This window comes from Taurulus bubalis (genome assembly GCF_910589615.1).
Source record: "Taurulus bubalis genome assembly, chromosome: 17".
Classification (NCBI taxonomy): Eukaryota; Metazoa; Chordata; class Actinopteri; order Perciformes; family Cottidae; genus Taurulus; species Taurulus bubalis.
The window spans coordinates 307,312-332,610 of record NC_136605.1 but is presented as its reverse complement, the minus strand read 5'-3'; the positions used below and the strand labels follow the sequence as shown (position 1 = coordinate 332,610).

General features: G+C 43.5%; 1 protein-coding gene across 1 annotated transcript; it reads left to right on the top strand.

The window, feature by feature from the left end:
- The first annotated feature begins 6,450 nt into the window (after positions 1-6,450).
- On the top strand, positions 6,451-24,486 carry ppl (periplakin). Its single transcript, XM_079232967.1, has 22 exons — positions 6,451-6,582; positions 10,587-10,686; positions 10,801-10,955; positions 11,097-11,217; positions 11,861-11,986; positions 12,326-12,367; positions 13,225-13,386; positions 13,482-13,589; positions 14,292-14,387; positions 14,492-14,614; positions 14,711-14,857; positions 16,604-16,755; positions 16,842-16,951; positions 17,621-17,778; positions 17,890-18,068; positions 18,783-18,921; positions 19,707-19,900; positions 19,983-20,133; positions 20,252-20,335; positions 20,439-20,555; positions 21,205-21,297; positions 21,382-24,486. Exons 1-22 carry the CDS (start codon positions 6,533-6,535, stop codon positions 24,049-24,051), a joined length of 5,277 nt encoding a protein of 1,758 aa, XP_079089093.1. The 5' UTR covers positions 6,451-6,532; the 3' UTR covers positions 24,052-24,486.
- Positions 24,487-25,299: the final 813 nt, after the last annotated feature.

Below are 25,299 nucleotides of genomic sequence, written 5' to 3'. Positions count from 1 at the left end.
CTCTCGGACATTTTCTAAAGCCTATCGTCTTATTGAGCCTATCGAGTGATGTCCTGATCCAGAGGTAGGCTGTGATATGTAGAACTTAAAATAAGAAACATGACAATGAAGACCCTGAGATTTGGTTGAAAGGTCAGAGTGTTTTGTTAAACCTGGATGAATTAGTTATTTACACTAATTGTCCCGGGTTCCAAGGATTGAAGCTCTTTATCATTCATGTAAGGTCAGACTGAGGATAGTGAGCACCATTTACACAGTTCACCTTGAATCATTGTTTTCATTACATCTTCGCTTCACCTCAATCTTAATGTGATAAAACTTAAAAGAGGTTTTAAGAGAATTATTATAACATTTCTTTCTGCAAGAAAATATAATTCATTGGTTTATTATTGTGTAAAACATTGTCAGAAGTCCAAATAAAGTGAAAATATTCATTAAAAGTCCACCAGTCACATCCCTTTTCATTCATCAACTGTAGTTTCAGGTTGTGATCTGCGCTGCAGGTATGTTTGCAGGAGGGTTTGGCACGATGTTAATGTTTAAGCAGAAAACAGGCTGCTCCCTTCACTGATCGACTCTCTCGTTGTATCAGTAGAGGAATGCAGCGGTGATGAGGTCTGTGGGGGAGGTCACCACTGCAAGATATCGCTGTTAGCTTCTGATGACATGACAGGAGATAAGTCTTGGTCGGATAGAGGTCAACACAACTCCTGTTAACTCATTAGGATCCTCTGCACACCACTGTTCTGATTTATCCGTATTGTTTCAAACTGCGTATGTCATATTCACCTTTTGAACTACCTTAGAATGCCTTTGGGAATGTCATCCATCTCCAAATCACTGCACTACACCCATATGAACCATAGGATGAGACGATGCATTTTTGCCTGTATACGTAATTCACTCAGCAGATGTTATTGTCCTTCAGCTGGATAAAGAGCAAAACCACGTGGACCATCAGATAATGTATTCTACAAGGTTGTGTCTTGTCTGTGTGCTTCTCCCATCTCAGTCTGCTTTTATACATATTCATACGCACATTCATTGGGCCATTTTTCTAAAGTAATTCATTAAGAAATTCATCATTGTTAGGTGGGAAGAGAGCCAAGCTGGGGGTCACAAATATATTGGATTGTCCTTTTGACGTTCACTTGTTTATGTGTAAATAGCTTTGAATGTATCAAAATATGGCAGTGCCTACAAGTTCATTCATGTGGAGTCTTAAAGGGCCAGTGTAGCATTTCTGGGCAGTTAATAACAAAACTGGAATAGAATATGTATCCCTATGTTTTCATTAGTGTATAACATAGTGTATTTCATAGAGTTGTTTTGTTATCTTAGAATGAGCTCTTCATATCTACTTGGGGAGCAGGTCCTCTTCACAGAGTCCGCCATGTTACATGATATATAGAGACACTATTTCCACCTGGTAATAACATGTATCTGTATATGGCCTCCATTATCTTAATGCTATCGGACATTGGAATCAGATCTAATCGAGGTGTAACTGTCATCTGTTTGATCACTATCTTTTCTTTATAACGAACTATCTTGAGAGTTACTTAATTGATAATAATTTAGGATAGGAATATATAAGCATTATGCTTATGCTTATACCTTTTCAGTCATATTGTATATTAGATGTATACAGGGCTTTACTCATTGTATTGTATGTGATGACTGAATAAAACACACTACCGTAAAAGTCGCGTTAAAAGCCCCGCTACCTCCCCACTGTAGCCAGCTAGCACTCCGCTAGCTCTCCGACAACCACCGAAGGTAGCGGAACCAGCTCGACACCCGACTCAGGCAGAGGGGACGCGGACAGTAGCAGCAGCAGCGGGGAGCTAGCAGCAGCAGCGGGAAGCTAGCAGCAGCGGGGAGCTAGCAGCAGCGGCCAGTAGCAGCAGCAGCGGGGAGCTAGCAGCAGGAGCGGGGAGCTAGCGCTGCTCCTAGCTTGCTACAGCGGGACACTGACCGGAGGTAGTAGCGCTTGTAACCAGACTTTTACGGTATATGTTACTGGATGTTGAATGTTTTATACGTTGTATTTCTGTACATTGGATTTGTCCCCACCAGTTGCACATGCAATGAAATGATGACATCACGTTGTGTTGCAGCAAAGGTTTAGCCTAGTTTAGCCTGCGTTGTTTTGCTGGAGTCTCCGCCTCTGTTTGGGCCTCTGCTGGTGGACCGACTGGCTCCATTCAAATAAATGAGAGGGCTTTTTTCCACACATGGCACCATTGTCTGGAAAGTGGCCTTACAGTATAGATAAGATTATTCAAGTTCGGCAAGCTAGCAAAAAAGCTGACCCTCACTTTGCATGTTGTCGTGATTCCTGAAGAGTAATGCCGTGTTCACACCAAAACAGTTGAGAAATATTTGCGCGTCCAGATTACATGTTTAGTCAATGCACAGCCGCGTTAGGTTGCGAAAAAGCGGATTTTTTGCCGGGCGTCGCGATAGAGGCGAAACAGCGTTGCGAATATTCGCAACTCCGCTTTTTCGCCGGCGTTCAAATATTTCAACTCCAGCGAATAATTCGCATGACGCAGAGTTGCGAAAGCCAATCAGCGTTGAGAAGCTCCGCCCGGCATCACCGCCGTTACTGAATGAAACTGCTGGTCCGCTGAAGGAGCGCTGGAAGCGGCTTCATTATTCAGACACTTGTCCTGGAGGAGTCGAGCTGTGTGTGACTACGGATAATATTATGAACCCAGACACGGGGCGGTTGATGTTCCGACGTGTGTGGGACTTCCTCAACAAGTATAAAGCAGAACTAGTGGTTATTTACCTGGTGGATGAAGGAAATAATAAATGTTTTCAAGACACAGAGATAAGCCCCGCCCCCTTTCCCCAGCGATGGTTGCGAAAAAACGGATTAACCACATAGAGCGAATTTTTCACCACCGGCGCGATATAGGTGAAGTGGCGTTGCGAAAATTCGCAACTGTTTTGGTGTGAACACGGCATAACCCTCGTCCTTTAAGTCCGCCAGCACCACCTGCCTCATTTGCATACTGAAGTCTGATCAGATTACAGGCCAGAGACAACAAGAACAGGTAATAATACCAGGTGTAAATGCAAAGACGAGTAATCAGATGTCAGTATACAGATAATGTATCCAAAAATAGATTGGAGTTTGGTTTTACTGCTCAATGACACCTTCTGCCAAGTTGACTGAGGTAACGTGGTTGAGGTGATGAAATGAGCACAAGAAGGCTGAGGCAAACGTAATGAGAAGTCAAAGGTCAAACTATCATGAAGTCTGGGGTTCCTGACTTACTGTAATGAGCACATATGATTAAGCTGTTAAATAGCTGCATATGAATCAGAGTCAGGCAGATAAAGTCGACCGCACACTTTGAATAAGATTTCCCTGTGAAGATGGACACATGAAGCATCATTTGAATAGACTGTAACTCACTTAGAAAAACTTAACTTAGCTCTTGCAGTTGGCTACTATTCCAAATTGGACACCTGCAAGAGAGGTGTTGCTGTTTGCGTGCCACAACCCAAAAGGTGTTCGGGCAAAAAGATAGAACTATGGACTACTGTTGTTTTCCAAAACTAGACATGGGAACAGGGAAGCATGGAAACAGACACCATTGTTTGGGATCACACCCATGGCCGGTCGCTCTTCCTTCCAGCTGATAACAACCTTTCCCTCCATGTTGAGAGGTCATGGCTGTCGGCCCAGAAGTTGAATGACACTGTTTCATTCCACCAGCGGGGATGGAAAGAAGGAACCTGTTTGAAGAAGATCCACTCTTGACAGGAAAGCTTCAACGGGTCTACATTGAGGTCTACAAATCCACATTCAAGTAGATTCAAGTAAAGAAATACAAGGGCATGTTCAGACTCTCAATAGTTCTCTGTAAAAACAACAAGAGGCTGCAGAGGTGTGGGCGTGTTGCTCAGTGAGAAGATTAAACATGAACCTGGAATTCAAGTTTCAAGGATCATCAGATTTGAAGACTCTTTTAGATTTACAATCAGTACACATACAAGATCCTCTGCCCTGAGACCATAATAATAATAGTTCCGGAAAAACTCCCCCCAAAACACGTTAAAGGTTTGACCTTAAGGTTCTATGCTCTGACCTCAGGGTTCTATGCTCTGATCTCAGGGTTCTATGCTCCGACCTCAGGACTCTATACTCTGACCTCAGGGTTCTATGCTCTGACATCAGGGTTATATGCTCTGATCTCAGGGTTCTATGCTCTGACCTCAGGACTCTATACTCTGATCTCAGGGTTCTCTGACCTCAGGGTTCTATGCTCTGACCTCAGGACTCTATACTCTGATCTCAGGGTTCTCTGACCTCAGGGTTCTATACTCTGATCTCAGGGTTCTATACTCTGATCTCAGGGTTCTATGCTCCGACCTCAGGACTCTATACTCTGACCTCAGGGTTCTATACTCTGATCTCAGGGTTCTCTGACCTCAGGGTTCTATGCTCTGATCTCAGGGTTCTCTGACCTCAGGGTTCTATGCTCTGATCTCAGGGTTCTATGCTCTGACCTCAGGGTTCTATACTCTGATCTCAGGGTTCTCTGATCTCAGGGTTCTATGCTCTGATCTCAGGGTTCTATGCTCCGACCTCAGGACTCTATACTCTGACCTCAGGGTTCTATGCTCTGATCTCAGGGTTCTATGCTCTGATCTCAGGGTTCTATACTCTGATCTCAGGGTTCTCTGACCTCAGGGTTCTATGCTCTGATCTCAGGGTTCTATGCTCTGACATCAGGGTTCTATGCTCTGATCTCAGGGTTCTATGCTCTGACCTCAGGGTTCTATGCTCTGACCTCAGGGTTCTCTGACCTCAGGGTTCTATGCTCTGACCTCCGGGTTAAATTCAATTAAATTCATTATACACCGCAGACACAGCAACGGGGAGCAATTCGGGATTCGGTGTCTTGCTCAAGGACATCGACATGGACTAGCGCAGCGGGGGCTCGAACCACCGATCCTCTGATTGAAAGACTGGCATGTCACTGAGCCATAGTCGACCCAATGAAGTTTATTTTGAATTCGTTAGCGAAAAAACCACAAATGACTAATTTGTGATTTTGGCTTTACAATCTGTACACATACAACATCCTCTGACCTTTGACCCTCACATAGAAACCCCAAAAAACCTTCATGGGGAGAAAAAAGGCAGAACCCTGAGGTGAACCATAGAGGAGGATCCTCTCTCAGGATGGACTGAAGCAATAGATGTCATGTGACCAGAATGAACACCGCACAGAGTTACAGCACATTACATGAATATGAGTATTCATATAATGAGAGTAGGCATGATGAAAAAGTTATAACTAATAACAAAAACAGCAGCAGTGGATGTAGGAGAATAACAATTATAATAAAATATCAGCAATAGTAATGGGGATGCAACTCATAATAATGATATTAGCAGTACGTGTCAGTCAGGTCCAGATATAACCACGATCCATGGAAACCATACATCATACTACATTTTTTAAATTCATTTATAATTCTTATTAGTTGACATTCATTGATGTCACCGGTTGGTCTTCTTCTGTCCTATCTGAAAATCATACAGGTTACATCAGTTGTTAAGATTACGTCGGCCATCATTGACCATGGGTAGTAAAGAAAAAATGTATCTAATCAGAATTTGAAACCTGTCTTTCCTCCCCCTCCTTCTAAGAATATCAATTAAAACAAGTTTAAAAACATGATAAAAAAACACAGAAATTAAATGCTGATCGAATGCCAAAAAAGTATCACAGTGTTCATTGTGAGGTCACAGTGAAGAGCTGAGTCCTCACATCTTTGATGTGTGATCTAGTTTGATGCCCCTACCTAGTTCAGGTCGGAAACAGTTCACCTGGAATGCCTGTATCGCTGTCACACACACACACACACACACACACACACACACACACACACACACACACACACACACACACACACACGGTAGAGGCATGAACATTGTCAGTCTGACTGGTTCAGCCTGACAGTGTAGTCGTTGCTGCCACACCCCCCAGCTAGAGAGCTAATCACACACACACACACACACACACACACACACACACACACACACACACACACACACACACACACACACACACTGCGTAATAATAAGTCCATCTGCATCTGTTACACATCAACTGTACAAATAGACACTTGTTTCAGGTGTCAACGCCCTGTTTGACATAGTTTGGCTTTTGTGTGTGTGTGTGTGTGTGTGTGTGTGTGTGTGTGTGGGGGGGGGGGAATACCTCTCTGGAGGCGGGACCTAGTCTTGGCTCCACCTGTCCCTGCTGTCTGACAGGGACAGGTGGTGTCCACGGGCCAGCTGGGTGATACTCACAGCGTGTCAGTGGGAGTGGAAGCTGTGACACTGACAAGGCGCGTGGACCTACACACACACCCCCACACACACACACACACACACACCCGGAGCAGCGCAGCGAGCAGAGGACTCACTAAAAGCCGAGGTTCACCTGTCCTGCTGGGATTGTTTTTCTCGTCGGAAGCCGCTGACAGGTGACCCGTCAACATGTTCAAGAAGAAGTCCAAGAGCTCCGTAATCACGCAGCCGGCTGCCAGGTGAGTGCCGCCCGCGCGCGCAGGGTTACTATGGCGCCTCTGTATGTCACGCTACCTCTGCGGCCACCAAACTCCTCTTTTAGGTGACCTTGCTTTGTCAAAGTCATGAAATACTTCTAATACTTCCGTGTGCAAACGTTCCTCTTTGGTTCCGTCCGAACAAAGTAACCGCTACACTAATATATATATATATATATAAAAACCTATACCGCCGAATGAATGCCCATGTCGTGTTTATGCACTAAAGACTGAAGGTGAGTTTATTTAGTGAACTTGTATGTGTATATTTTGAACACTAACGTGGTTCATACACACTGTTGGCCGAGTAAAAGTCTGCTTTCTGCAGCACGACGTCGGTTCATCATTCAGATGTAACTTCATGTCAGCTGGGGTCCGGATCGTGCTGCGTTCAGGGACCGATGGGGTTGCGTAATGTGTGCTTTAACTCGAGCAGGGTGCGGTCTGCAGGCTGCGCAGTAAAGTTGTAGTAACTGGTTTGATAAGTATTCAGATGTCCTCCTCAGCCTCTCCCTCCACGTTATGCACCGAGCCCATTCGAGTCTTTCCACCGGGCCAGTCTGTTTATTTCCTTGAATGAATCATCGTCCCCTCCTGCTCAGTGAGCACAATGCTCCTTGTCACTGTACAAGAAGATCAACTAATCTGTCTTTCAAATAGTGAGTCTCCATTGAGAGCTGTGTTGTTCCTCCCACTGTCGCACCCACCACCAAGAGAAGGAGAATGACTCTTTCATTATGTAAAGAATGTGAAACACTTGTATTGCCAAGGACTTGCACATACAAGGACTTTGTCTTGGTACTTTGGAACATAACAATAAATACAGTACAAATATATGCAAGAATCACTTAGTTAAGGAAGTCCATACCACATCATGATTTATGTGCATGCTTGTTACTCGTATGAGTTTCTGCTCATCAGGCAGTGAGACAAGCAGGAAGTCATAGCAAAGATGTGTCTTTATAATCACTGCTAAACACTTGACAGGCGGTGGTTGTCAAGTGAATCCTAATAATGCAGCTCCACCCTCCATTCTCTTCATGCTGCTCTCTTTCTTCAGGCTGCAGTCGGTGCATGAAAGCCGTGATCTCAGGTATCTGGCAAGCTGGCAGCTAAAGACAGCTTCAAGTCCAAGCACGAGATCTAAAGACGGCCGGTGGCCGAAGCCTCGGAGCTACCGCTGAGGTGTTCATGTGCTCGTTTAGGCCTGTTGCCTTCAGAGAAAGTAGAAGACAGGCAGCAAGGAGGCACCATGTGTTCTTGTACATTTCCTTTCCTTATTCAAACATGGGGCCCAATCGGTCAGGGGGCCTCTGGGCTTAGTCTACGTCAACTATTATTCTTTTTTGAGCACAAGATACTTCAATGATCTCACTCCTCTCTGCTGTCCTCCATGCTGCGTGTTATGTTATCCTCCCATCTCACAGGTGTTTCTCATTTATCTCCTCACTTCCCCCACCTTCTTTTCCTGTCAGGGGGGAAAGGGCTATTCTGTGCATTTCTTTCTTTTCTCCCTTTCTCCGAAGGCATAGAGATGTAATACGGCCACTGCGAGACACAAACAAATCTCAAAGAGACGCAAAACAAGCACAAGCAGGGTCCCATTGCTCCTCCATGTGTCGGCACCCTGTGGACGGAGAGCAGGACGCCCTCCACACCCTCTACGACTCAGCGCTGCAGCTTTCTGGTTCTAATCATCAGAGTTGTGTTTCCCGAGCTCACGCTCCAGTGCCGGGTCCGCCCAGAGCCAGCAGAACCAAAACATTGAGTCCTAGCCAGTGAGCCTCCCTGGAAACTAGTGACGGCTTGTGTGTAGCTCAGAATACGAAGTGGAGCAGGCAGGACTACTGGTGCTTTGGTTTCAGACGCTTCAGGGAAAAGCAGCATAGTGGAACTGGCTTTCAAGATAACCTTTCATAGTTATGTAATATGAGGCTATTCTCTGTGAACATTGCTTTTTTCTCTCTCGAACAAACATATCTGCTTTGAAAGCATAAATGTTCCCACATTTGCTCTGTGTAAACCAGCGTGTTGACTTTGAGGAGGCGACAGGAACCCCCTCAGGGTGTTTTTCACTCGATGGGCCTCGACAGACTAACTAGCTGCTGCGGTTTCCGCAGAACTCTCCAGTCCCTGTTCCAGCTTGTTTTCATTGTCGGTTGTCTGATATTGTTTCATTTCAAAACCAGTAGGGCTTTAAAATGAAAGTTAGTATGCAGTGTCTGTCACGACACTCACTAAACTACATTAGAAGATAATATCTTGGATGGTATTTGCTCATGTTGGAGTTAGTGTGGAACATGACTGCCATAACAGTTATTGTGGTCGTGTGAAATCATATGAGGAGTGTTGTAAATAATTTGCAGCGTTAATCCGCCAATAATTTATTGGGAGTTTATAGAAAGTAAAATGTGGGTACTGTGGTTAGGAAAGGGAACGTGAATAGAGCCCACTAATAAACCATGAAGAGACGTCTGATGACAATATGTAGCACAGTACTGGTCCCTAGTTAGTTTGCTAACAAGGTTTTTACTTCTACAGTAAAGAAATAAAGGTGTCAGTGCTCTCTGGTGGACAATCTGTGAAATAGAGACACGGTTTAGAAATCATCTCAAACATATTTCTGACTTCCAAGTGCTTGTTTCTCATCAGTCGACATTAATACAAACACCACATATTTACTCAAATCAGCCAATGAAATCAGATTATTTATCAGCCAGCTCTCGGGCCGAGCTGGGCTGAAGAATCAAAGACGTGGTGTGGTATTAGTGGTGGGGATTGATGGATGTTGTGTGCATACACATGTTTTCACTTCTATAATGTTGCGTAATATCATTTCCATCCAGTCAGGTCCAGTTCTTGAACTGTATTACGGTCACACTGTATAATAACCACCATTCATATATTGTTAGTTCACTACACTTAGTTAATAACTATTTTAATGTTGAACTGAAATTATAATAATCATGTTTACTAAGTATTAGTAATGCTATTAGTTATTTTATCATCAGTTTGTTTTATGGGAAATAATAAGTTTTCAAATGATGTGGTATCACAGCCGATAAGAGACTGATTACATTAGTATACTATTTATTTGTTATTTATTAACATCTTATTGTTGAACATATTGTAACATATCATAATTGATAATCAAATGAGTTGTTTCAAAACCATCTATGAACATTATATAGATGGCAGAGAAACCAATTATTAACCACTGTGACAAAGTATTAGCTATATTAATAATGTTTATAGATGGTTGACAAAGTATTTACTAACTTTTAACAAGGTATTTTAATCATTGGTTGTAACTTTATAATAGCATCACAATAATGCTTATAGATTATTTAAATGTTTTACAAAATATTTCTTAAAGGTTTAATATACATTTATTAATCATTAGTAATTACTTAATATACTGTACTAAAATGTTCTTATGCAAAAAAATGTGCAATAACAAACCGTTAACATAACCTTTAGCATTACTGATAGTTAATAAATATGATTAATAATTGTTTGTTAACAGTAAAAAGTTATGACCTATGATGGTTGTTATGTGATGTTCGCCTGATGAAGTAGAACCAGCTCACGGCTGTACGCTAGTGATCTCTGGTTCTAGTGGAGTCGCAGAGTGGAGCATCTTCCCTCACAGAGGATCTTTGGTACAGACCAACAGACAAGTTTCATTTCGCTATGTTTATGAAGTATGAAATATTTTCCCCACTTGACACGCCAATGTTCACAACACATTTCCCAACTGCTGCAGAAACACAGTAAAGTGAGGGAGAGATATAGATCCCAGCTGACCACTCAAGCTACAGCCCTCATGATGTAACCAGACCTCTGTGATGCTGGCATTCAGTGTTAACTCTGACATTTTGATTGACACATTCGCCTGATGTTCACATCATGAGAAGCAGTAATTGTCTGTGATGCTGAAGGAGGAAGTAAGGACAGCGTGCCCACTCACCTGTGTTTGTCTCCAGCGCTCCGTCCACAGAACTGAGCACTCTGATCGACAAGCTGCAGAAGAATGCTGATAAAGTGGAGAAGTTCAGCTACGACATCGAGCAGAACCTCAACAAGGTACAGTCTGATAACACGGTATCCAGAGACCTGGCCACGCTGACACACACACCGTCAGATAGCGCTTCATATCTAACCCTTCAGCTGATAGACGCCCACTGTGTTTTTCTGCAGGATGTGAGTAAGATCAATGAGGGGAAGCAGCCTCTGTATCAGGACGACACCAACAAGAGGATCCTCAGCTCTCTGGAGCTGCTCAGCAGCCTGGATGAGGACGCCGTCAACGCCAAGCGCCTCCAGCATCCGCAGGCTGAGATGATAGAGAAGGAGTGAGTAGAGCTGTGTGTGATACCTGGACTACATCTTCTGGACTACCAGCCATTTCATGTGTGTTAGTCAGCAAGCTGCTTGTAATTATTTGTACTCGTAGAACTAATGTGTGTCACTCATCATCTCATGTGTGTGTTCAGCATGAGGCAGCTGCGTGAGAAGGTGCTGAAGCTGAAAGAGGACCATGACCGTATCTACCACCTGACCCGCACTGAGGGGAAGCCCACCATCAACTGGGGAAACATGATGGATGAGAAACTGGTAGGACTCACACACCTGACTTAGACCTCTGTGAACATAGAGATCACGCTCAGAACTGGTTGATGTCTAACCCAACAATGCGTCCAAGGAGAAGGGAAAAAAGGCAAACTCTCCTCAATGTGGTTTCTCTTCTTTTATTACATTTCTTTCCAACTTGAAGAACACACTCTCTCAAACCTCACACAGACGTTAACACCATCCAAAGTAATGTACAAAAACAGATTAGGCCTAAATTTATTCATCAGCTATTCATGACACCATGAAATGTATTGTAACAAGTAAATGATTCCTCAAACAGAAAGTGATGCAGCATCACATACAGTGTGTGTTGATATATTTTCATACTTTCAGCTTAATGAATGCAGCTTTGATGGATTAACAAAGCTGAGCTACAAGAAGTTGGATGTATGTGAAGATATAGGGGGTGATGGGGAAACAGGGTCAGTCGATCAAAAGATGACCAAGTTAAGAACATATCCATTGTTCACATGTATTCACATGAGAGCCTAAGTGTGGACTGTTTGTTCCATGCTCTCCGTACTGGAGGCCTTAGCTCTTTCACTTATTATTGACTTTCTACATATTGTGATTGACCAAACTGCCGCTGCGTGACTTGAACGTGTTGTTTTGTCTCTCCGCCCAGGACAACCTGAACAACAAGGGCTTTGGCCAGGACCTTCCATCTGTGGAGAACGAGGTGGAGGAGCACAACATCTTCCACAGTGAGGTGGAGGCTCTGGCTCCTCACATCTCAGCCGGCGGAGACAAGGTACAAAGCAGGGAGCCAGAAGAAGCCATGTTGAAGTGAAGCCTGATGGTTCCTTACTCATCAAAGAATGGCCCAGTCTCTTCACACAGGGAGGCACACCGTGTATTAATCACTGGTATCTGATTGGCAGATACTGATACCCCAGATGTCGGTATCCGACTGAAAAGTTGGATGAGTCAAGTAGTAATTGGTTGTAAAGCCCTCTGGGTCTATAAAAACGTATTTGAATTGAACTGTGGTTATGTATTTGTACAACTTGAAGTGGAGTGCGTTGCATGCAAACGCTCTCCACTTGTAAATGACTTGCATGATCTTCATTTTGTTTGTCTTGTTCTGCAGGAATACGTCAGTAGCCTCCAGTCGAAGTACGCCAAACTACTGGTAATCATCCACCACACCCACATCCCCTCTCTGAGCTTTGTGTGTTTAAATGTCTTTCTAATCCACATAACCGGTGACTGGAGGCTGGTCTTGCATAAAGACGCTCTCCTCTCTCCAGCCGGCCTTTAGCCCTCTGTGGAGTTTCGGTGCCTTGCAGACAAAGCACTTCACTGCAGGTTCACCGCATCTCACCGGTGGGTCTCCACCTGTCAGTGTCAAAGGGTTCACATTTGAATAAAATCTGCATTATTATTCGAAACCCTGAGGGATGCTACAAGCAAACATTGTGTGTGTATCCAGAGTGTATATATGTTCCTTCATCACCAAGAACACACACACACTGTAGTTTATTTTATTACAAACACTGAGAGAGATCAATCCGCAACTGAAAATAATGCCCAACAAATACAGCCTTTCCTCCTGTTTGAGTAACGTTTAAGCTAAAGGGATCTGCTGTTTTCGGAAAACACCGAGGTTTTTTAGGAAATAAAACTTAATATTGCTGAACTGCTGATGCAGTTCAGACTGGATTTATCTGGATTTGTTTAAAATAAGAAAAACGCATAATGCCAGACCGTTCTGTGGAGCGGTTTTGCTGGTCAGGAGCTGCTTCCAGCAAATGAACAAAGCAAATGTTTGCATGAATTTTAATACGTTGTATTATAAACATACTAAATTAAACTACTGTTGCATTGCAGAGTGCACCAGTTTATCCTGGTATAAACTGGTGCACTCTGTCTACAAACAAAACCATTTTACTTATGTTGAGAGATATTTATATACAAATATATGTAGCTCAGCTTAGAACAACATCTTCCAGGGAATCCCAGTCCTCATGCTTGTGTATGTGCTTGCAGGCCAGCTCCAGCTCTCGTCAGCGCAACCTGCTGAGCCTGAGGAACTACATGCAGTCCTGCACCAATGAGCTGTACTGGATGGACCAGCAGGCGGAGGAGAGGATCGACTATGACTGGAGCGACGCCAACCTGGACTACCCCGCTCGCCAGAGGCAGTACGAGGTAGCCAACGCCACGCGATATCAAGCTGCGCAATGAGCATCAGTGCATGCAGGGAGGTCCACAGTTTACTCACTACATCTGTCTTGCCTCAACAGAACTTCATTAGTAAATGTCTGGAGTCCAAGGAGGCCACAGTCACCAAACTGAATGAGGACGGAGAGAAGCTGATTGCTGCTGAGCATCCAGGGAAGAACGTCATTGAGGTACAGGCTCATCCATCCCTATATTCATTCTTAATGGTCTTCCTTTTTTACTTTCTGCACGTGCACCTGGGCTCTTTGGATGTTAGATCATTCACCCATTCACCTGCCCATCCGGACTAGCTAACATTCACACTCCGTAGGCAGTTTTAGAGACTTTTAGAACCTGTCTAGGTTAATGCAAGGTGGATGAAGCTTTTTGGAAAGAATAGGACCTACAGAATCGGAATCTGTAACAAAAATCATAATAGAACACAGCATTTGGGTGTACAAAGGAGTTTCAGTCAAAAAACTGTGTTGTTCGGTTCAAAAATGTACATAGATACTTAAACTTAACGGTTACTTAAATTATGTTTCACACCAGATGTCTCTTCGCACAAGGGTTGTGGTATTGTAGCAATTTAAAGGAAGTGAGACAACCACGCGGTTCTGGAGATAATATGTTGTTTTTTGTCTGATAATAGGCGCGGGGGGATTTTTGCACCCTGTTTTTAAAGGGTTCAGAGTGTGGAACAACACTTCTTCATGTTGTAAACGCACACAACCAAACATCTTTATGACCAGCTTCAAAGATGAAATCCCTGTTGTTTGTTCATTCACAGCAGACCTAACCTTGCCTTGAACTGTACAGCGCTTTGGTTAACTTAAAAAAAATACAAAATGATTTTAATCACTCAAGTGCTCACACACTGTGTTGTTTGTCAGGCTCACATGGAGGCAGTCCACGCTGACTGGAAGGAGTACCTGAACCTGCTCATCTGTGAGGAAAACCACCTCAAACACATGGACGAGTACCACAAGGTCAGACACGGGGACCGATGAGCCCTCAGGGATGTACACATGTCACACACACACTTAAACAGGTAAAGCTTACTCTGTGTGTGTGTGTGTGTGTGTGTGTCCAGTTCCAAAAGGAAGCGCGTGACACTCAGGACCTGCTGAAGCGGATGGACACAGACCTCAACCAGAAGTACAACCCAGAGTTCAAAGATATGTATCAGATGGAAGGCCTGATAACGGAGCTGGATGTGAGTATTTCTTTAGTGCTGACCGACTGTACCACTGACTCCTCCTGCAACACTACAACATGTGCTACGTGTGTGTGTGTGTGTGTGTGTGAGTAGGACCAAGCCAAGGCCGTGGACCACCTTGATGAACGGGTCAAGACTCTTCAGAAGCGCAGCCTGCAGGTTTTGCCTCTGATGTACCGCCGGGAAACTCCCCCGAAGCCGGTGCCCGTTGAGGCTCTGTGCGAGTTTGACACCGACGAGGTACGTAGGGTGCAGCTGCTATTAGTTGGTATTTAATAAATGTGAGAAACTAAGATCCTTTACTTCCACATGTTCAGGTCCTCAGTGACTTCTTGATTCTTGTCAAGATATGAAGCTTCTGAAAAAGAGTTCCGACTCATCGTGTTCACAATGGGGATTAGATTATTTAACCAGCTGTGTTGGCTGACGGTATTTAGGACAATCTTCACTTTCTGTGGATCTTAAAATGAGCCACAGCGTTACCCACCGGTAGCCTGGCTCTGCACTCGGTGTGACACCAAACCATCCGTCCCACTGTGGACTACACGTTTTCTCTGACCTTAGTTGTTTAAGACCAAAAAGAGATTTAACCGTTTTTCTATTGGTAAATCCAATTTGTAGTATTTTCTTCTGATTCCCTCTTTGGAAGCTTTTTTCTAACTGCCTTATTTCCTTCTTCTTTATCGTCTAACTGCCTCTGTGTGCTGCAGTGACCCCATTTCAACTGAAAACAGTACATCTCATCTTGACTTCATGCCACGTTTCCTCTGTCACTGCTATCAGTCTAATCCCGGCTGTTCTCTGCCTGACTAAGCACTTTGTCTTTGCTTTGCTGTTTCTAAGTACGACTGTAACTTGTTGGCTTTGTGGTGTAATGTATTTAAATCCCTCCAGTAGGGAGCTCCGACTCACACTGAGTATCTCATCAAACCCTCAGGATGAGAACACGGGGGATTTGAAGAAGTCTGCGCTTCGACTAAAGAGCCTGTGAGCTCTTGGCTCACGTGTCGCAAAGCTCATTGTGTGTCGGTCGTCTCTTGACCTCTCTGACTCCAGGTTCTCACTACTGCCCATCATGTGCAGTAATGCATTAGTTTAGCTCGCTGGCAGATGTAAACATCTCCTAGAACCCAGCAATCCCTTTTTTGGGAGCCTTTTATTTTGAATTAGTCAATAGCACTGATTGTCCTGGTGTCGGACACTCATGTGTTTTGTCAGCTTTAAAAGGCTTTGTCTGTTTGGAGAGGCTCCGAATCTAAACACTTGTAAAGAACGACTTTGAGTTCATGGAGAGACATCCTCTTACTTCAGACAGATGAACTTCAGTTTATTGTAGCATTACCGACCTCTACTGCATAGAGGCTGGAATAACTACAGACTATTAGTTATTAGTTATTAGTAAACCTTTGACTATAGACTGCATTGAGGCTGGAATAACTACAGACTATTAGTTATTAGTTATTAGTAAACCTTTGACTATAGACTGCATTGAGGCTGGAATAACTACAGACTATTAGTTATTAGTTATTAGTAAACCTTTGACTATAGACTGCATAGAGGCTGGAATAACTACAGACTATTAGTTATTAGTTATTAGTAAACCTAGCGTGGGGCAGTGACTCACTCCCAGGCCGGGAGGCGCAATCCACTGTTTCCCTGAAGGGCCTCAGACATGGACGATTCATTTCAGTTTAAATTATTTATAAATGGATATATTTTTGTAGAAGGCTTTTACGCATTAAAATCATCTGCTGCCAGCAAAGAAAATAACAAAGGTGCTGCATGGAGACACAAGAGCTCTGATTGCCAAAGACACACAATGGTCCCAAAATCCAATTTAAAAGCCTCTTTAGATGAATTGTGTTCTTCCTATTAAAGGTCAAGAAGTGTCACATGTTGTGATGAACACTGTTTTGTGGTCTCGAACGAGAGGAAGGTACATTCGTGGTGCAGTACTAGACGACAGACTGTAATTGCTGTGTACAGGGGCCGATTTTGCGCGGGGAGAGGTACACTCTGCTCCGGAACAACGGGGCCAAATGGGACGTGAAGGACGCAGCTGGACGGCAGTTCACCGCCCCGGCCGTCTGCTTCATGATCCCCCCCACGGCCCCCGAGGCCCTGGCCGTCTCTGACAAGTGAGTGTGTATGAAGGCGTACAAGAGCAACATGTGCTGGATGCATTTCAATCCAGTGCAGCTTTAACCGTTTCTTGTGTTTGCAGCCTGGCAAACCAGCAAAAAGCTGTGAAGCAGAAGATGGCGAGCAGCAGTGCAACGCTGCAGAAACGCTTCGAGGAGCTGAAGAAGGAGAGCGGGACCGGCACAGCGACAGGTACATCCCACGCTGCTGTGCTCTGCAGCAGCTCTGAGGACACTTTGACGTCTTCCCCTTTCAACTTGATTCATGTGCTGTTCCGATTGGATGTAACGTGCTGTGACCTCATACAGCTGGCAGGAAGAGTCATTAAACACCCAGTTTACATGGCAGGAATCTACAAGAATTGTAGGCAGAGTTGGCTATCACCAACTTAACTATACATAACTTTTATAAACTCAAAGGTTTATACATATAATACTTACTAAGTCTAGGCTTCGAATATTGAGTTAAGGATTCTTTACGTTGTTTATTCACAATTGGATGCTCTCCATGTCCTGAATGTGAAGGATCGTAGTCATAAAACGTGGTCGGTTTGAGTGTCCGGACACAGGGTACATTTAATGTTCAACCATTTCCTAAATGAATACTCTCTGCGCTGTACATATCATTTATCGCTGTTATTTTTGTATATATATTTCATCCCTGATTTAATAAAGTATCTATCTATCGACCTTGAGTGACAGAAATAGGTTTATTAGTTCCGATTTTCTAATTTCTCGGTGGGTGTCCGCTACACAGCAATTACCCTGTGAAGTACAATGTGTCCATGTCAGACACAGACTCCACGTTCACTGAATAGATGGAGCCAGACACTGAGGCTCATCCTGTTGCGTGTGATCTCAGACAAACAGGAGCAGCAGTGCCGCCAGCTGATGGCCGGTCTGGACAAGGTCGTCAGCGACCTGGACAAACAGGAGAAGGGCATTTATGCTCGAGTGCGCCCGCCGCTGGAGCAGAACCGGCCACTGCAGGACAGCGCTGACCGCCTGCAGGACATGAAGGTAAAGACTTCCACTTCATTCTGTTGATGTTTCACACATCGTCCTCAGCTTCAATCACGCTCAAAAAGCTCAGAGTTTTCACAACTCGCCAACTCCGACTCTTCCCTTCAGGACATCGCTGCTGCTGTCAGAAAGATTGAACCAGAGAAGTCCTCTAAAGTGCAGGAAGCAAAGAGCTTCTTGGTCTCCAACCCAACGTGTGCCAGCGCTCCTCAACTGCACAGCAAGGTGGAGGAAGCCAACAAGAAGTCCACCAAGGTCGAGACGCTGCTTCAGTGCTCTCAGGAGAAGTATGGGCCTCGATTTCTACTTCTGTCTCCTTTCCTGTGGTGATTGTTGTGTATAGGTTTTATATCATTCTCTAGCTACTCAGTGGTGTTTCTTATGTTTTCAAATTCGAATATTAAACATTGTCCCTAGCCCTCCTGTAAATATGTTCCCACGTGACCCGACATATCTGCATGATGTCGTACACATGAATAGATGTAATTCTTATCCATATTTCTACAGTAGTTAGGTGAGGATTAACACGCCCACAGTCAGAGACACACAATAACACAAACAACCCGATTGATGTAACATCTGTGCTCTGCGAGGAAAAATTAAGCATAGAAAAGTGTCTATCTATTCTATAAATATCGTACAGACTGAACTGGATTTTTGCGGCTGCCATCCACTCTCCCTTGCCATCAAACAGCCATTTGCAACAGGAAACTGAAGTAGTTATTTTTGCTGTCTTTAAAGCCAGCAGACTACATTCAGAAAAACAATAATTTGACCTTTGCAGAACCGAAAAGTATACATACAAACCCCACTTCAAAAGAAATCCAAATTAGTTTAGCACAGCTAACAGCTAACACTGACTCAGCTAGAGCTTTGGTTCACATTATTCATTATGGATGAGTGTATTTTGGTAACTTACTTCACAGCTTTCCTATTTTATTTATTATTCTATTATATACAATTCTCCTCACAGAATAACTGCACTTCCCTTTTTTTTTTAGACTGAAGAATTCCAACCAGCTGGAGACTTCCCTTCAAAATGGAAAGACTTTACTGTCCACCTATGAGAACAAGCTGGCCAGGGAGGAGGTTGCTCCATCTGACATCTCCTCGCTGGAGAAAACGCAGCGGGAGCTCGCAGTAAGATGCCTCTTTCCCTCTAAGCACGCATTACAATGGTTTACAAAGGGCCTACTGACAGATTAAACATGTAGGATGTGTTGTCTAGTACTGCTACGGAGCTACACATGGAACAGCAGGTCCCCATTTAGTTTGTATCCTGCACACACACACACACACACACACACACACACACACACACACACACACACACACACACACCAATATACATTCTTTCTGATGGTTGTGTGCTATTACACTCAACTAAACAGGGAAGAATATTCTCAAAAATCAGCTCAGCAACTGTTTTATGTGGAAGATAGTACAACATAAATGTGATTTATTAATGAGGCAAAGCAGGCAACTGATCTAAAAGCTGCCTATTTGCTAAATACAATGGGTTTTCACACAGTTACAATATTAACCAAGATGGATCCTGTATTAGATGGTTTTGTGATTCCTCCTTGACACATGAAATATAAAAATATAGTCTTAATAACTTTATAATGTGGCTTCCTGATCAATTGAATTGAATTGCAAATAAAGACAAATGTTAGTTTATGTTGTGCTCACATATTTCCAAATAAAGCTATGCTTAATCCAATTGTAATTACTGACATACACCCGTGTTCATGATGTATGCAAGTAAAAAGATGCTGTCATCACAAAATATTCAGTATAAGATTAGTAAAAGGATTACAGTCCCCAACACACGGTGTCATTTTATCATTGACTTGTCTGTATTATTCTTTCCTGAATAAAACATACTGTGTGTATTTAATTAGTCTGCCTTGTCACTCTGGTAGGATATTGCATCCGACCTGAGGTCCAAGAGGCCCGTTATCGCTGAGACGGAGCAGAACCTGCGCTTGGCCAAAAGCAGCTGTGACAACATGGCCACCAAATTCCAAGAGCACTGCCCCGACATTGAGAGGCAAGAGGGAGACGTCCAGAAGCTCAACAAGCGTTTCAATAACCTCAACAGGCAGACCGACACCAGGTAAGAGGGTCAAGAATAATCACAAAAACACATATCATATTCATAGGCGGTGTATAATTATCTCTTTTGCTGTGTGTTGCAGGTCTCAAAGCTTGCAGAGAGCAAAGATGGCGTCCAACAATTACCGCAATGATTATGACAATCTGAACAACTGGCTGTCTCGTGTCCCGAACTACGAGCCCCGTGATACTGATAGCGCTAGGGAAGTGGAGACCAAGCTGAAGAATCAGAGGGTGAGAGTGACGAGCAACAGGGCGATACACGCATATTTACTGGTGCAGAAAAATAATATTCAGTCAGTGGTGCTGGAGGAAAACTCTTAAAAGAACTTCTCTGTTTTCTTCTTTTCAGAACTTGCTCTCTGATATTGCAAGAAAGGAGTCTGACTTGAACAACGTGTCCAAAAATGCCCAGCTTTACCAACATGCTGTCAAAGTAAGATATCCATTGATTTTTACCACCACATCACTCACTAACTTTAATTTGCAGAAATTAAATAAGATGATAGTTTGATGAATGAACTGTTTCTTCTTTGTAGGACTACGAGAATGAAACTGAGAAGTTTAGATCTATCCTTGACATTGAAGATGGACTTGTACCTCAGACATACAAGAGGAACAGACTGGAGTCACCTGCACAGAGAGTCAAGGCAGAGGTAAGGCACACCAGCTAAGCTTTCATGACATGTCACTGACAATTGAGTCAGACATCAGACATAACTGTAGGGAAATAAGCAAGTACTTCAAAGTACACAGAATAGATTTACAACCTATCTCGGCCTTCTCCATCCCTGCTCTCTATAACCTCTCCCTGGTCCTAGGTTAAGAAAAAGACAACTGTGCTAGCTCTTTCTCAGCATAGGTTGGCCGTTAAATCCACCAACACACATTTAAAGGGGTACTTTTAGTAAACTTTGTATAGCACTTCCATAATGTTGGGGAGCTTGGGAGAGACGTATTAAAAAAGAATAAGCAACACCATTAGAAACTGAGATGTCCAGACTTTTAGTCCCTAGTCTGATTCATGCCCCCAGAAACCCAGGATCCCACATTTCCCATAATGCAACTCTTTTGTGTCTTTTTTTTAGACTGATAACCATCCACATCTTTCAATAACGCACTCCAAGTTTATAACACAGCCTTTCTGTTGAAGATATAATAACTCTGGTGACATCATCAGTGGTTGTTTCTGACTTTTCTTTGATGTACATATTAGCAGATAGTTTTCCCTAAAAGGTTGTGAACCACTGACGTAATCAGGGTTTACTGTATGTGCTTTCCATGTAATTTCGATGTCATTTACAGGAATCTGCTATTGAGGCAAAGTTTACCGAGGTGAATGCTGTGAACAAGCAAAGGCTTCAGAATCTGGAGTTTGCCCAAAGTCTTCTCAACCAGGTGAAATATGTTCACATGATAATTATTATTATTGTTATTATTATTAATATTATATTAACAATGATGATGATTTATCCTGAACAGCAACCCGAGGTCCCTTTAATCCAGTCTACAAATGCCAGGTCAGTCAATACTGCTGCCCCAGGAGAAGAACCTTGGAGGATCAAGAAGCAGCTGGACGATGAGGTCCAGAGGAGGGAGCAGCTAGAGAGAGAAATTGAGACTATCCAGTCCGACATCTACGTCCTTGAAGGACAGAAGCCTCAGGACACAATTGTCAAGAAGGAGCTGATCAAAAAGGTTGCTGACCCCCAGCTTGATGAGGAAGTCCATAAGGTCCAGCAGAAGCTTTCAGAAGAGCGCCGCACTACCCATGTCCTGGTGAATGATCTTGAGGTACTAAAGTTGAAATTGCGTGGCCTTGAGACAGAAGTCAAAGAAGGGGCACAGCAATACACGGTCAAGGAGGTCTTGCGTATAGAAAGAGATCGTGATCAGGAGGAGGAAATGCGCAAGCTTCGGGAAGAGCTTGATGAGCTAAGAAGGCTGAAGTTGATGAAAGACAATGAGCTGATTCAGATACAAAAGCAGGTGACACTCTTGGCTGAAGAGAAGAGCAAGGAACAGGAGGTGATCACCGAGCAGGAGGTGATCAAAGTCCAGAATGATCCCCAACTTGAAACAGAGTACCGGGTGCTCCTTGACCGGAGGCAGAAGGAAACAGATGGCAGGAAGCAGCTGGAGGATGAACTCCAATTTCTTCAAGAGAAGCTCCGGAGGATGGAGAAGGAGAAATCAATGGCCGAGGAGAAGATTTCCATCAAAGAGGTTCTGAAAGTAGAGAAAGATGTTACCTTTGAAAGAGAGGTAGAAAACCTCAGAAGGCAGTATGAAGACGAGAAGAGCAAACGAAGATCATCACAGCGAGAAAAGGCTGATCTCCAAAGGAAAATTACCAGCCTAGAGGAGGACAAGTCCAAGGTAATTATTCAGGAGAAGGTGCGGGAGATCGTCCGCCCTGACCCCAAAGCTGAGAATGAGGTGGCGAATCTCCGGCTTGAATGTGTAGAGGCACAGAGGCGCTCCAGGGATACAGAATTCCAGCTTAAGTCACTGCAAGAAGAGCATACCTTGCTGAGGAACAGAGGACCTCAAGTGGAGATCAAAGAGACCATCAAAGAAGTCATCAAATACAAGACAGATCCCCAGACTGAAAGAGAACTTGAGAGACTTCGCAATGAAATCGTAGATAAAACGCACCAGACTGAGAAATCTGAGATGGAAATCCGCCAACTTCGTGATGAAATTATAAGATGGAAGGAAACCAAACCCCAAGTGCAGACTAAAGAGGTGGTCAATGAAGTGATGCAGTACAGAGAAGACCCCAAGACTAAGGAAGAAATTGAAACTCTCAAAAGGAAATTGGCTGATGAACAACAGAAACGCCTCGACCTTGAGAGAGAACGGTCAGCCCAAGAAGAGAAGATCAGACTGAGGAAAATTGATTTGTCTCAGGTGCGCGAGAAGATTGTCCAGCAAGAAGTGGTCAAGATGGAAGAAGACCCTCTCCTCAGATCTGAGTGTGACACCTTCTCACAAAACATCAACAATGAGCAGAGACAAAAGGAGAGCCTGAAAAATGAGCTCTACCAACTGCAGAGTAAGAAGGCTGACCTTGATCTGCAGCTGGAAGAACTGGAACGTGAGCGCAGGGCAAGGCGCGATGCAGAATTGGAGATCCAAAGGCTTCGGGTCAGACTTCATGAGCTGGAGCTCCATGACAAAGAGAACCGTGAGAAGGTGACTGTCAAACAGAAGGTAGTCCTGCAACAAGATCCCCAACAGGAGAAGGAACACTCCATACTCAGACTACAGCTTGATGAAGAGAGGCACAAGCGCACTCTGCTCGAGAAAGAGTTGAATATCCTCATCCAGCAGCAGCTCACCCTGGAGAAGATCGATGTGAAAGAAAGAGTTGTCCGCACTGAAAAAGTCCAAGTTGAAAGGGACCCAGAGGCTGAGATTGAGATTGAGAACCTAAAGAGGACTCTGGAAGAGGAGAAAAGGAGAAGGAGAGAACTTGACCAGGAGCTGGCCAGCATCACCTCAAGGCTCTCTGACATGGAGTTCTCAAACACCAAATCTTCCAAAGAGCTGGACTACATCCGTGATGAAAGTGGCCGTCTGCAGCAAGAAAACCAAAGGCTGCAGAATGAGATCCGTAAGCTTCGGTCCGAGATCGAGATCACCAGCAAAGAGACTCGGCTTATCACTGAGTCTGCACCAAGAGAGGAAGGAAAGAACCTGGAACTGAGGCTTGATTCACTACAGAAGGAACTAGCGGAGCTCAGGGGCATAACCGGCCAGAAGGACGAGGAGATCGAGAGGCTTCAAAAGAACCTGGTGTCAGTGAGAATGAAGAAGGAACAGAGGGAGAGCCATCTGCGTAGGTCTATCGTGGTCATTGACCCAGATACAGGCAAGGAGATGCGACCGGAGGAGGCCTACAAACTAGGTCTGATCGACTGGAAGATGTTCGTCAACCTGCAAAGCCAGGAGTGTGACTGGGAGGAGATTTCGGTCAAGGGCCCCAAAGGAGAATCCTCAGTTCTTCATGACAGGAAATCAGGGAAGAAGTTCTCCATCGATGAAGCGGTGCGCCTCGGGCACATCACTAATCGCCAGCTTCAGCAGTACATAAACAAAGAAATATCCATCCAGGAGTTTGGCGTAATGGTGTCAGGCAAGAAGTGAACACAAACATGTTAAGGAAGAGAATTTCTGATTTGTTTCTACAAGATTTCCTCTGTTGTTAACAACAGAGGAAATCTGTTTTTATTCTACTTCCACTCTGACTTTAATACTATGGTGACTTGGCATTACTGTAACGATGATTCCTAAATGTTCTATGTATTTATTTGCTTCTGCATATTCCATTTTGTGGTACTGGCATAATATATGGTTTGATATTACAGCCTACATAACATTGTATGTGGCAGGAAAGGTTTGCTCAGCCAAGCTTTCATTTCTTACACTGGGTATGGGACATATATTTTGCATATCTTTATTTCCATTGAAACTCACTTGGGTACTAAAGGTTTCATTCATTTGTGTGGTTTTCCAAGGTTTACTGGAACTAATGTGTGCTCTGTAATCTTCAATAAAAGACCAATCAAACTGGAAAAGTTGTATGAATTTGTTTGTGTCATTTATTTATTTTTTTCAGTTTGCTATATTTGATGATGGAGATCCCATAAAGAGCATTTCATATCTAAATATAACAGCTCAGTGATGGCCATGCACCTAAAGCTGCTGGAGGTTCACTATTTGTAGGAAATAATAATAATAATAATAATAATGAGAGACTTTATTCATGCAGCAGCTTAAAATGTAAACATTTTTCCCAACAGGGTTCCTGTTATTTTATATAATATAACAGATATAGTGCACCCGCACGCACACACACATACTAATCTCCTCCCACAATAATTGTACTCCCACCAATGGGTGTTTGTTTGTTTTATTCAGTCAATTAGTACACTAATAAGTAAAGCCACCATGTAATATACGAAAGACTGAAAAGGTATAGGTAGAAGCATAATGCGTATATAGTCCTATCCTAAATTATTATTCATTAAATCAGATAATTCATTTGATATAAAGAACAAGAAAAAATAAAGAATAAATGAGTTGACCATTCTTACATCATGTCAGTGTTGTTCCATAACTGAACTCCTACAATAGAAATACATCTTCTTTTAATCCTTTTTTTTTAGCTTTTTGTACAATAAACTTACAAACACCTCAAATCACATTCACACTCATGTTGAAAACAACTGTTGAACAGTCTGGCAGTGACTTTGCTTTAGCTCTCAGTGTTGGGGTAGTTACTCAGAAAAAGTAACTAGTTACAAGTTACTAGTTACTTCTGAAAATTGTAACTAGATTACTTTACTAGTTACTGCATTTGAAAAGTAACTTCACTACTAGTTACTTTACTTT

Coding starts and splice junctions, on each gene's coding strand:
- ppl (XM_079232967.1), top strand. CDS start 6,533: ATGTTCAAGAAGAAGTCCAAGAGCTCCGTAATCACGCAGCCGGCTGCC. Junction 16,952..17,620: donor CGGGACCGGCACAGCGACAG/GTACATCCCACG, acceptor GTGTGATCTCAG/ACAAACAGGAGCAGCAGTGC. Junction 21,298..21,381: donor CCCAAAGTCTTCTCAACCAG/GTGAAATATGTT, acceptor TATCCTGAACAG/CAACCCGAGGTCCCTTTAAT.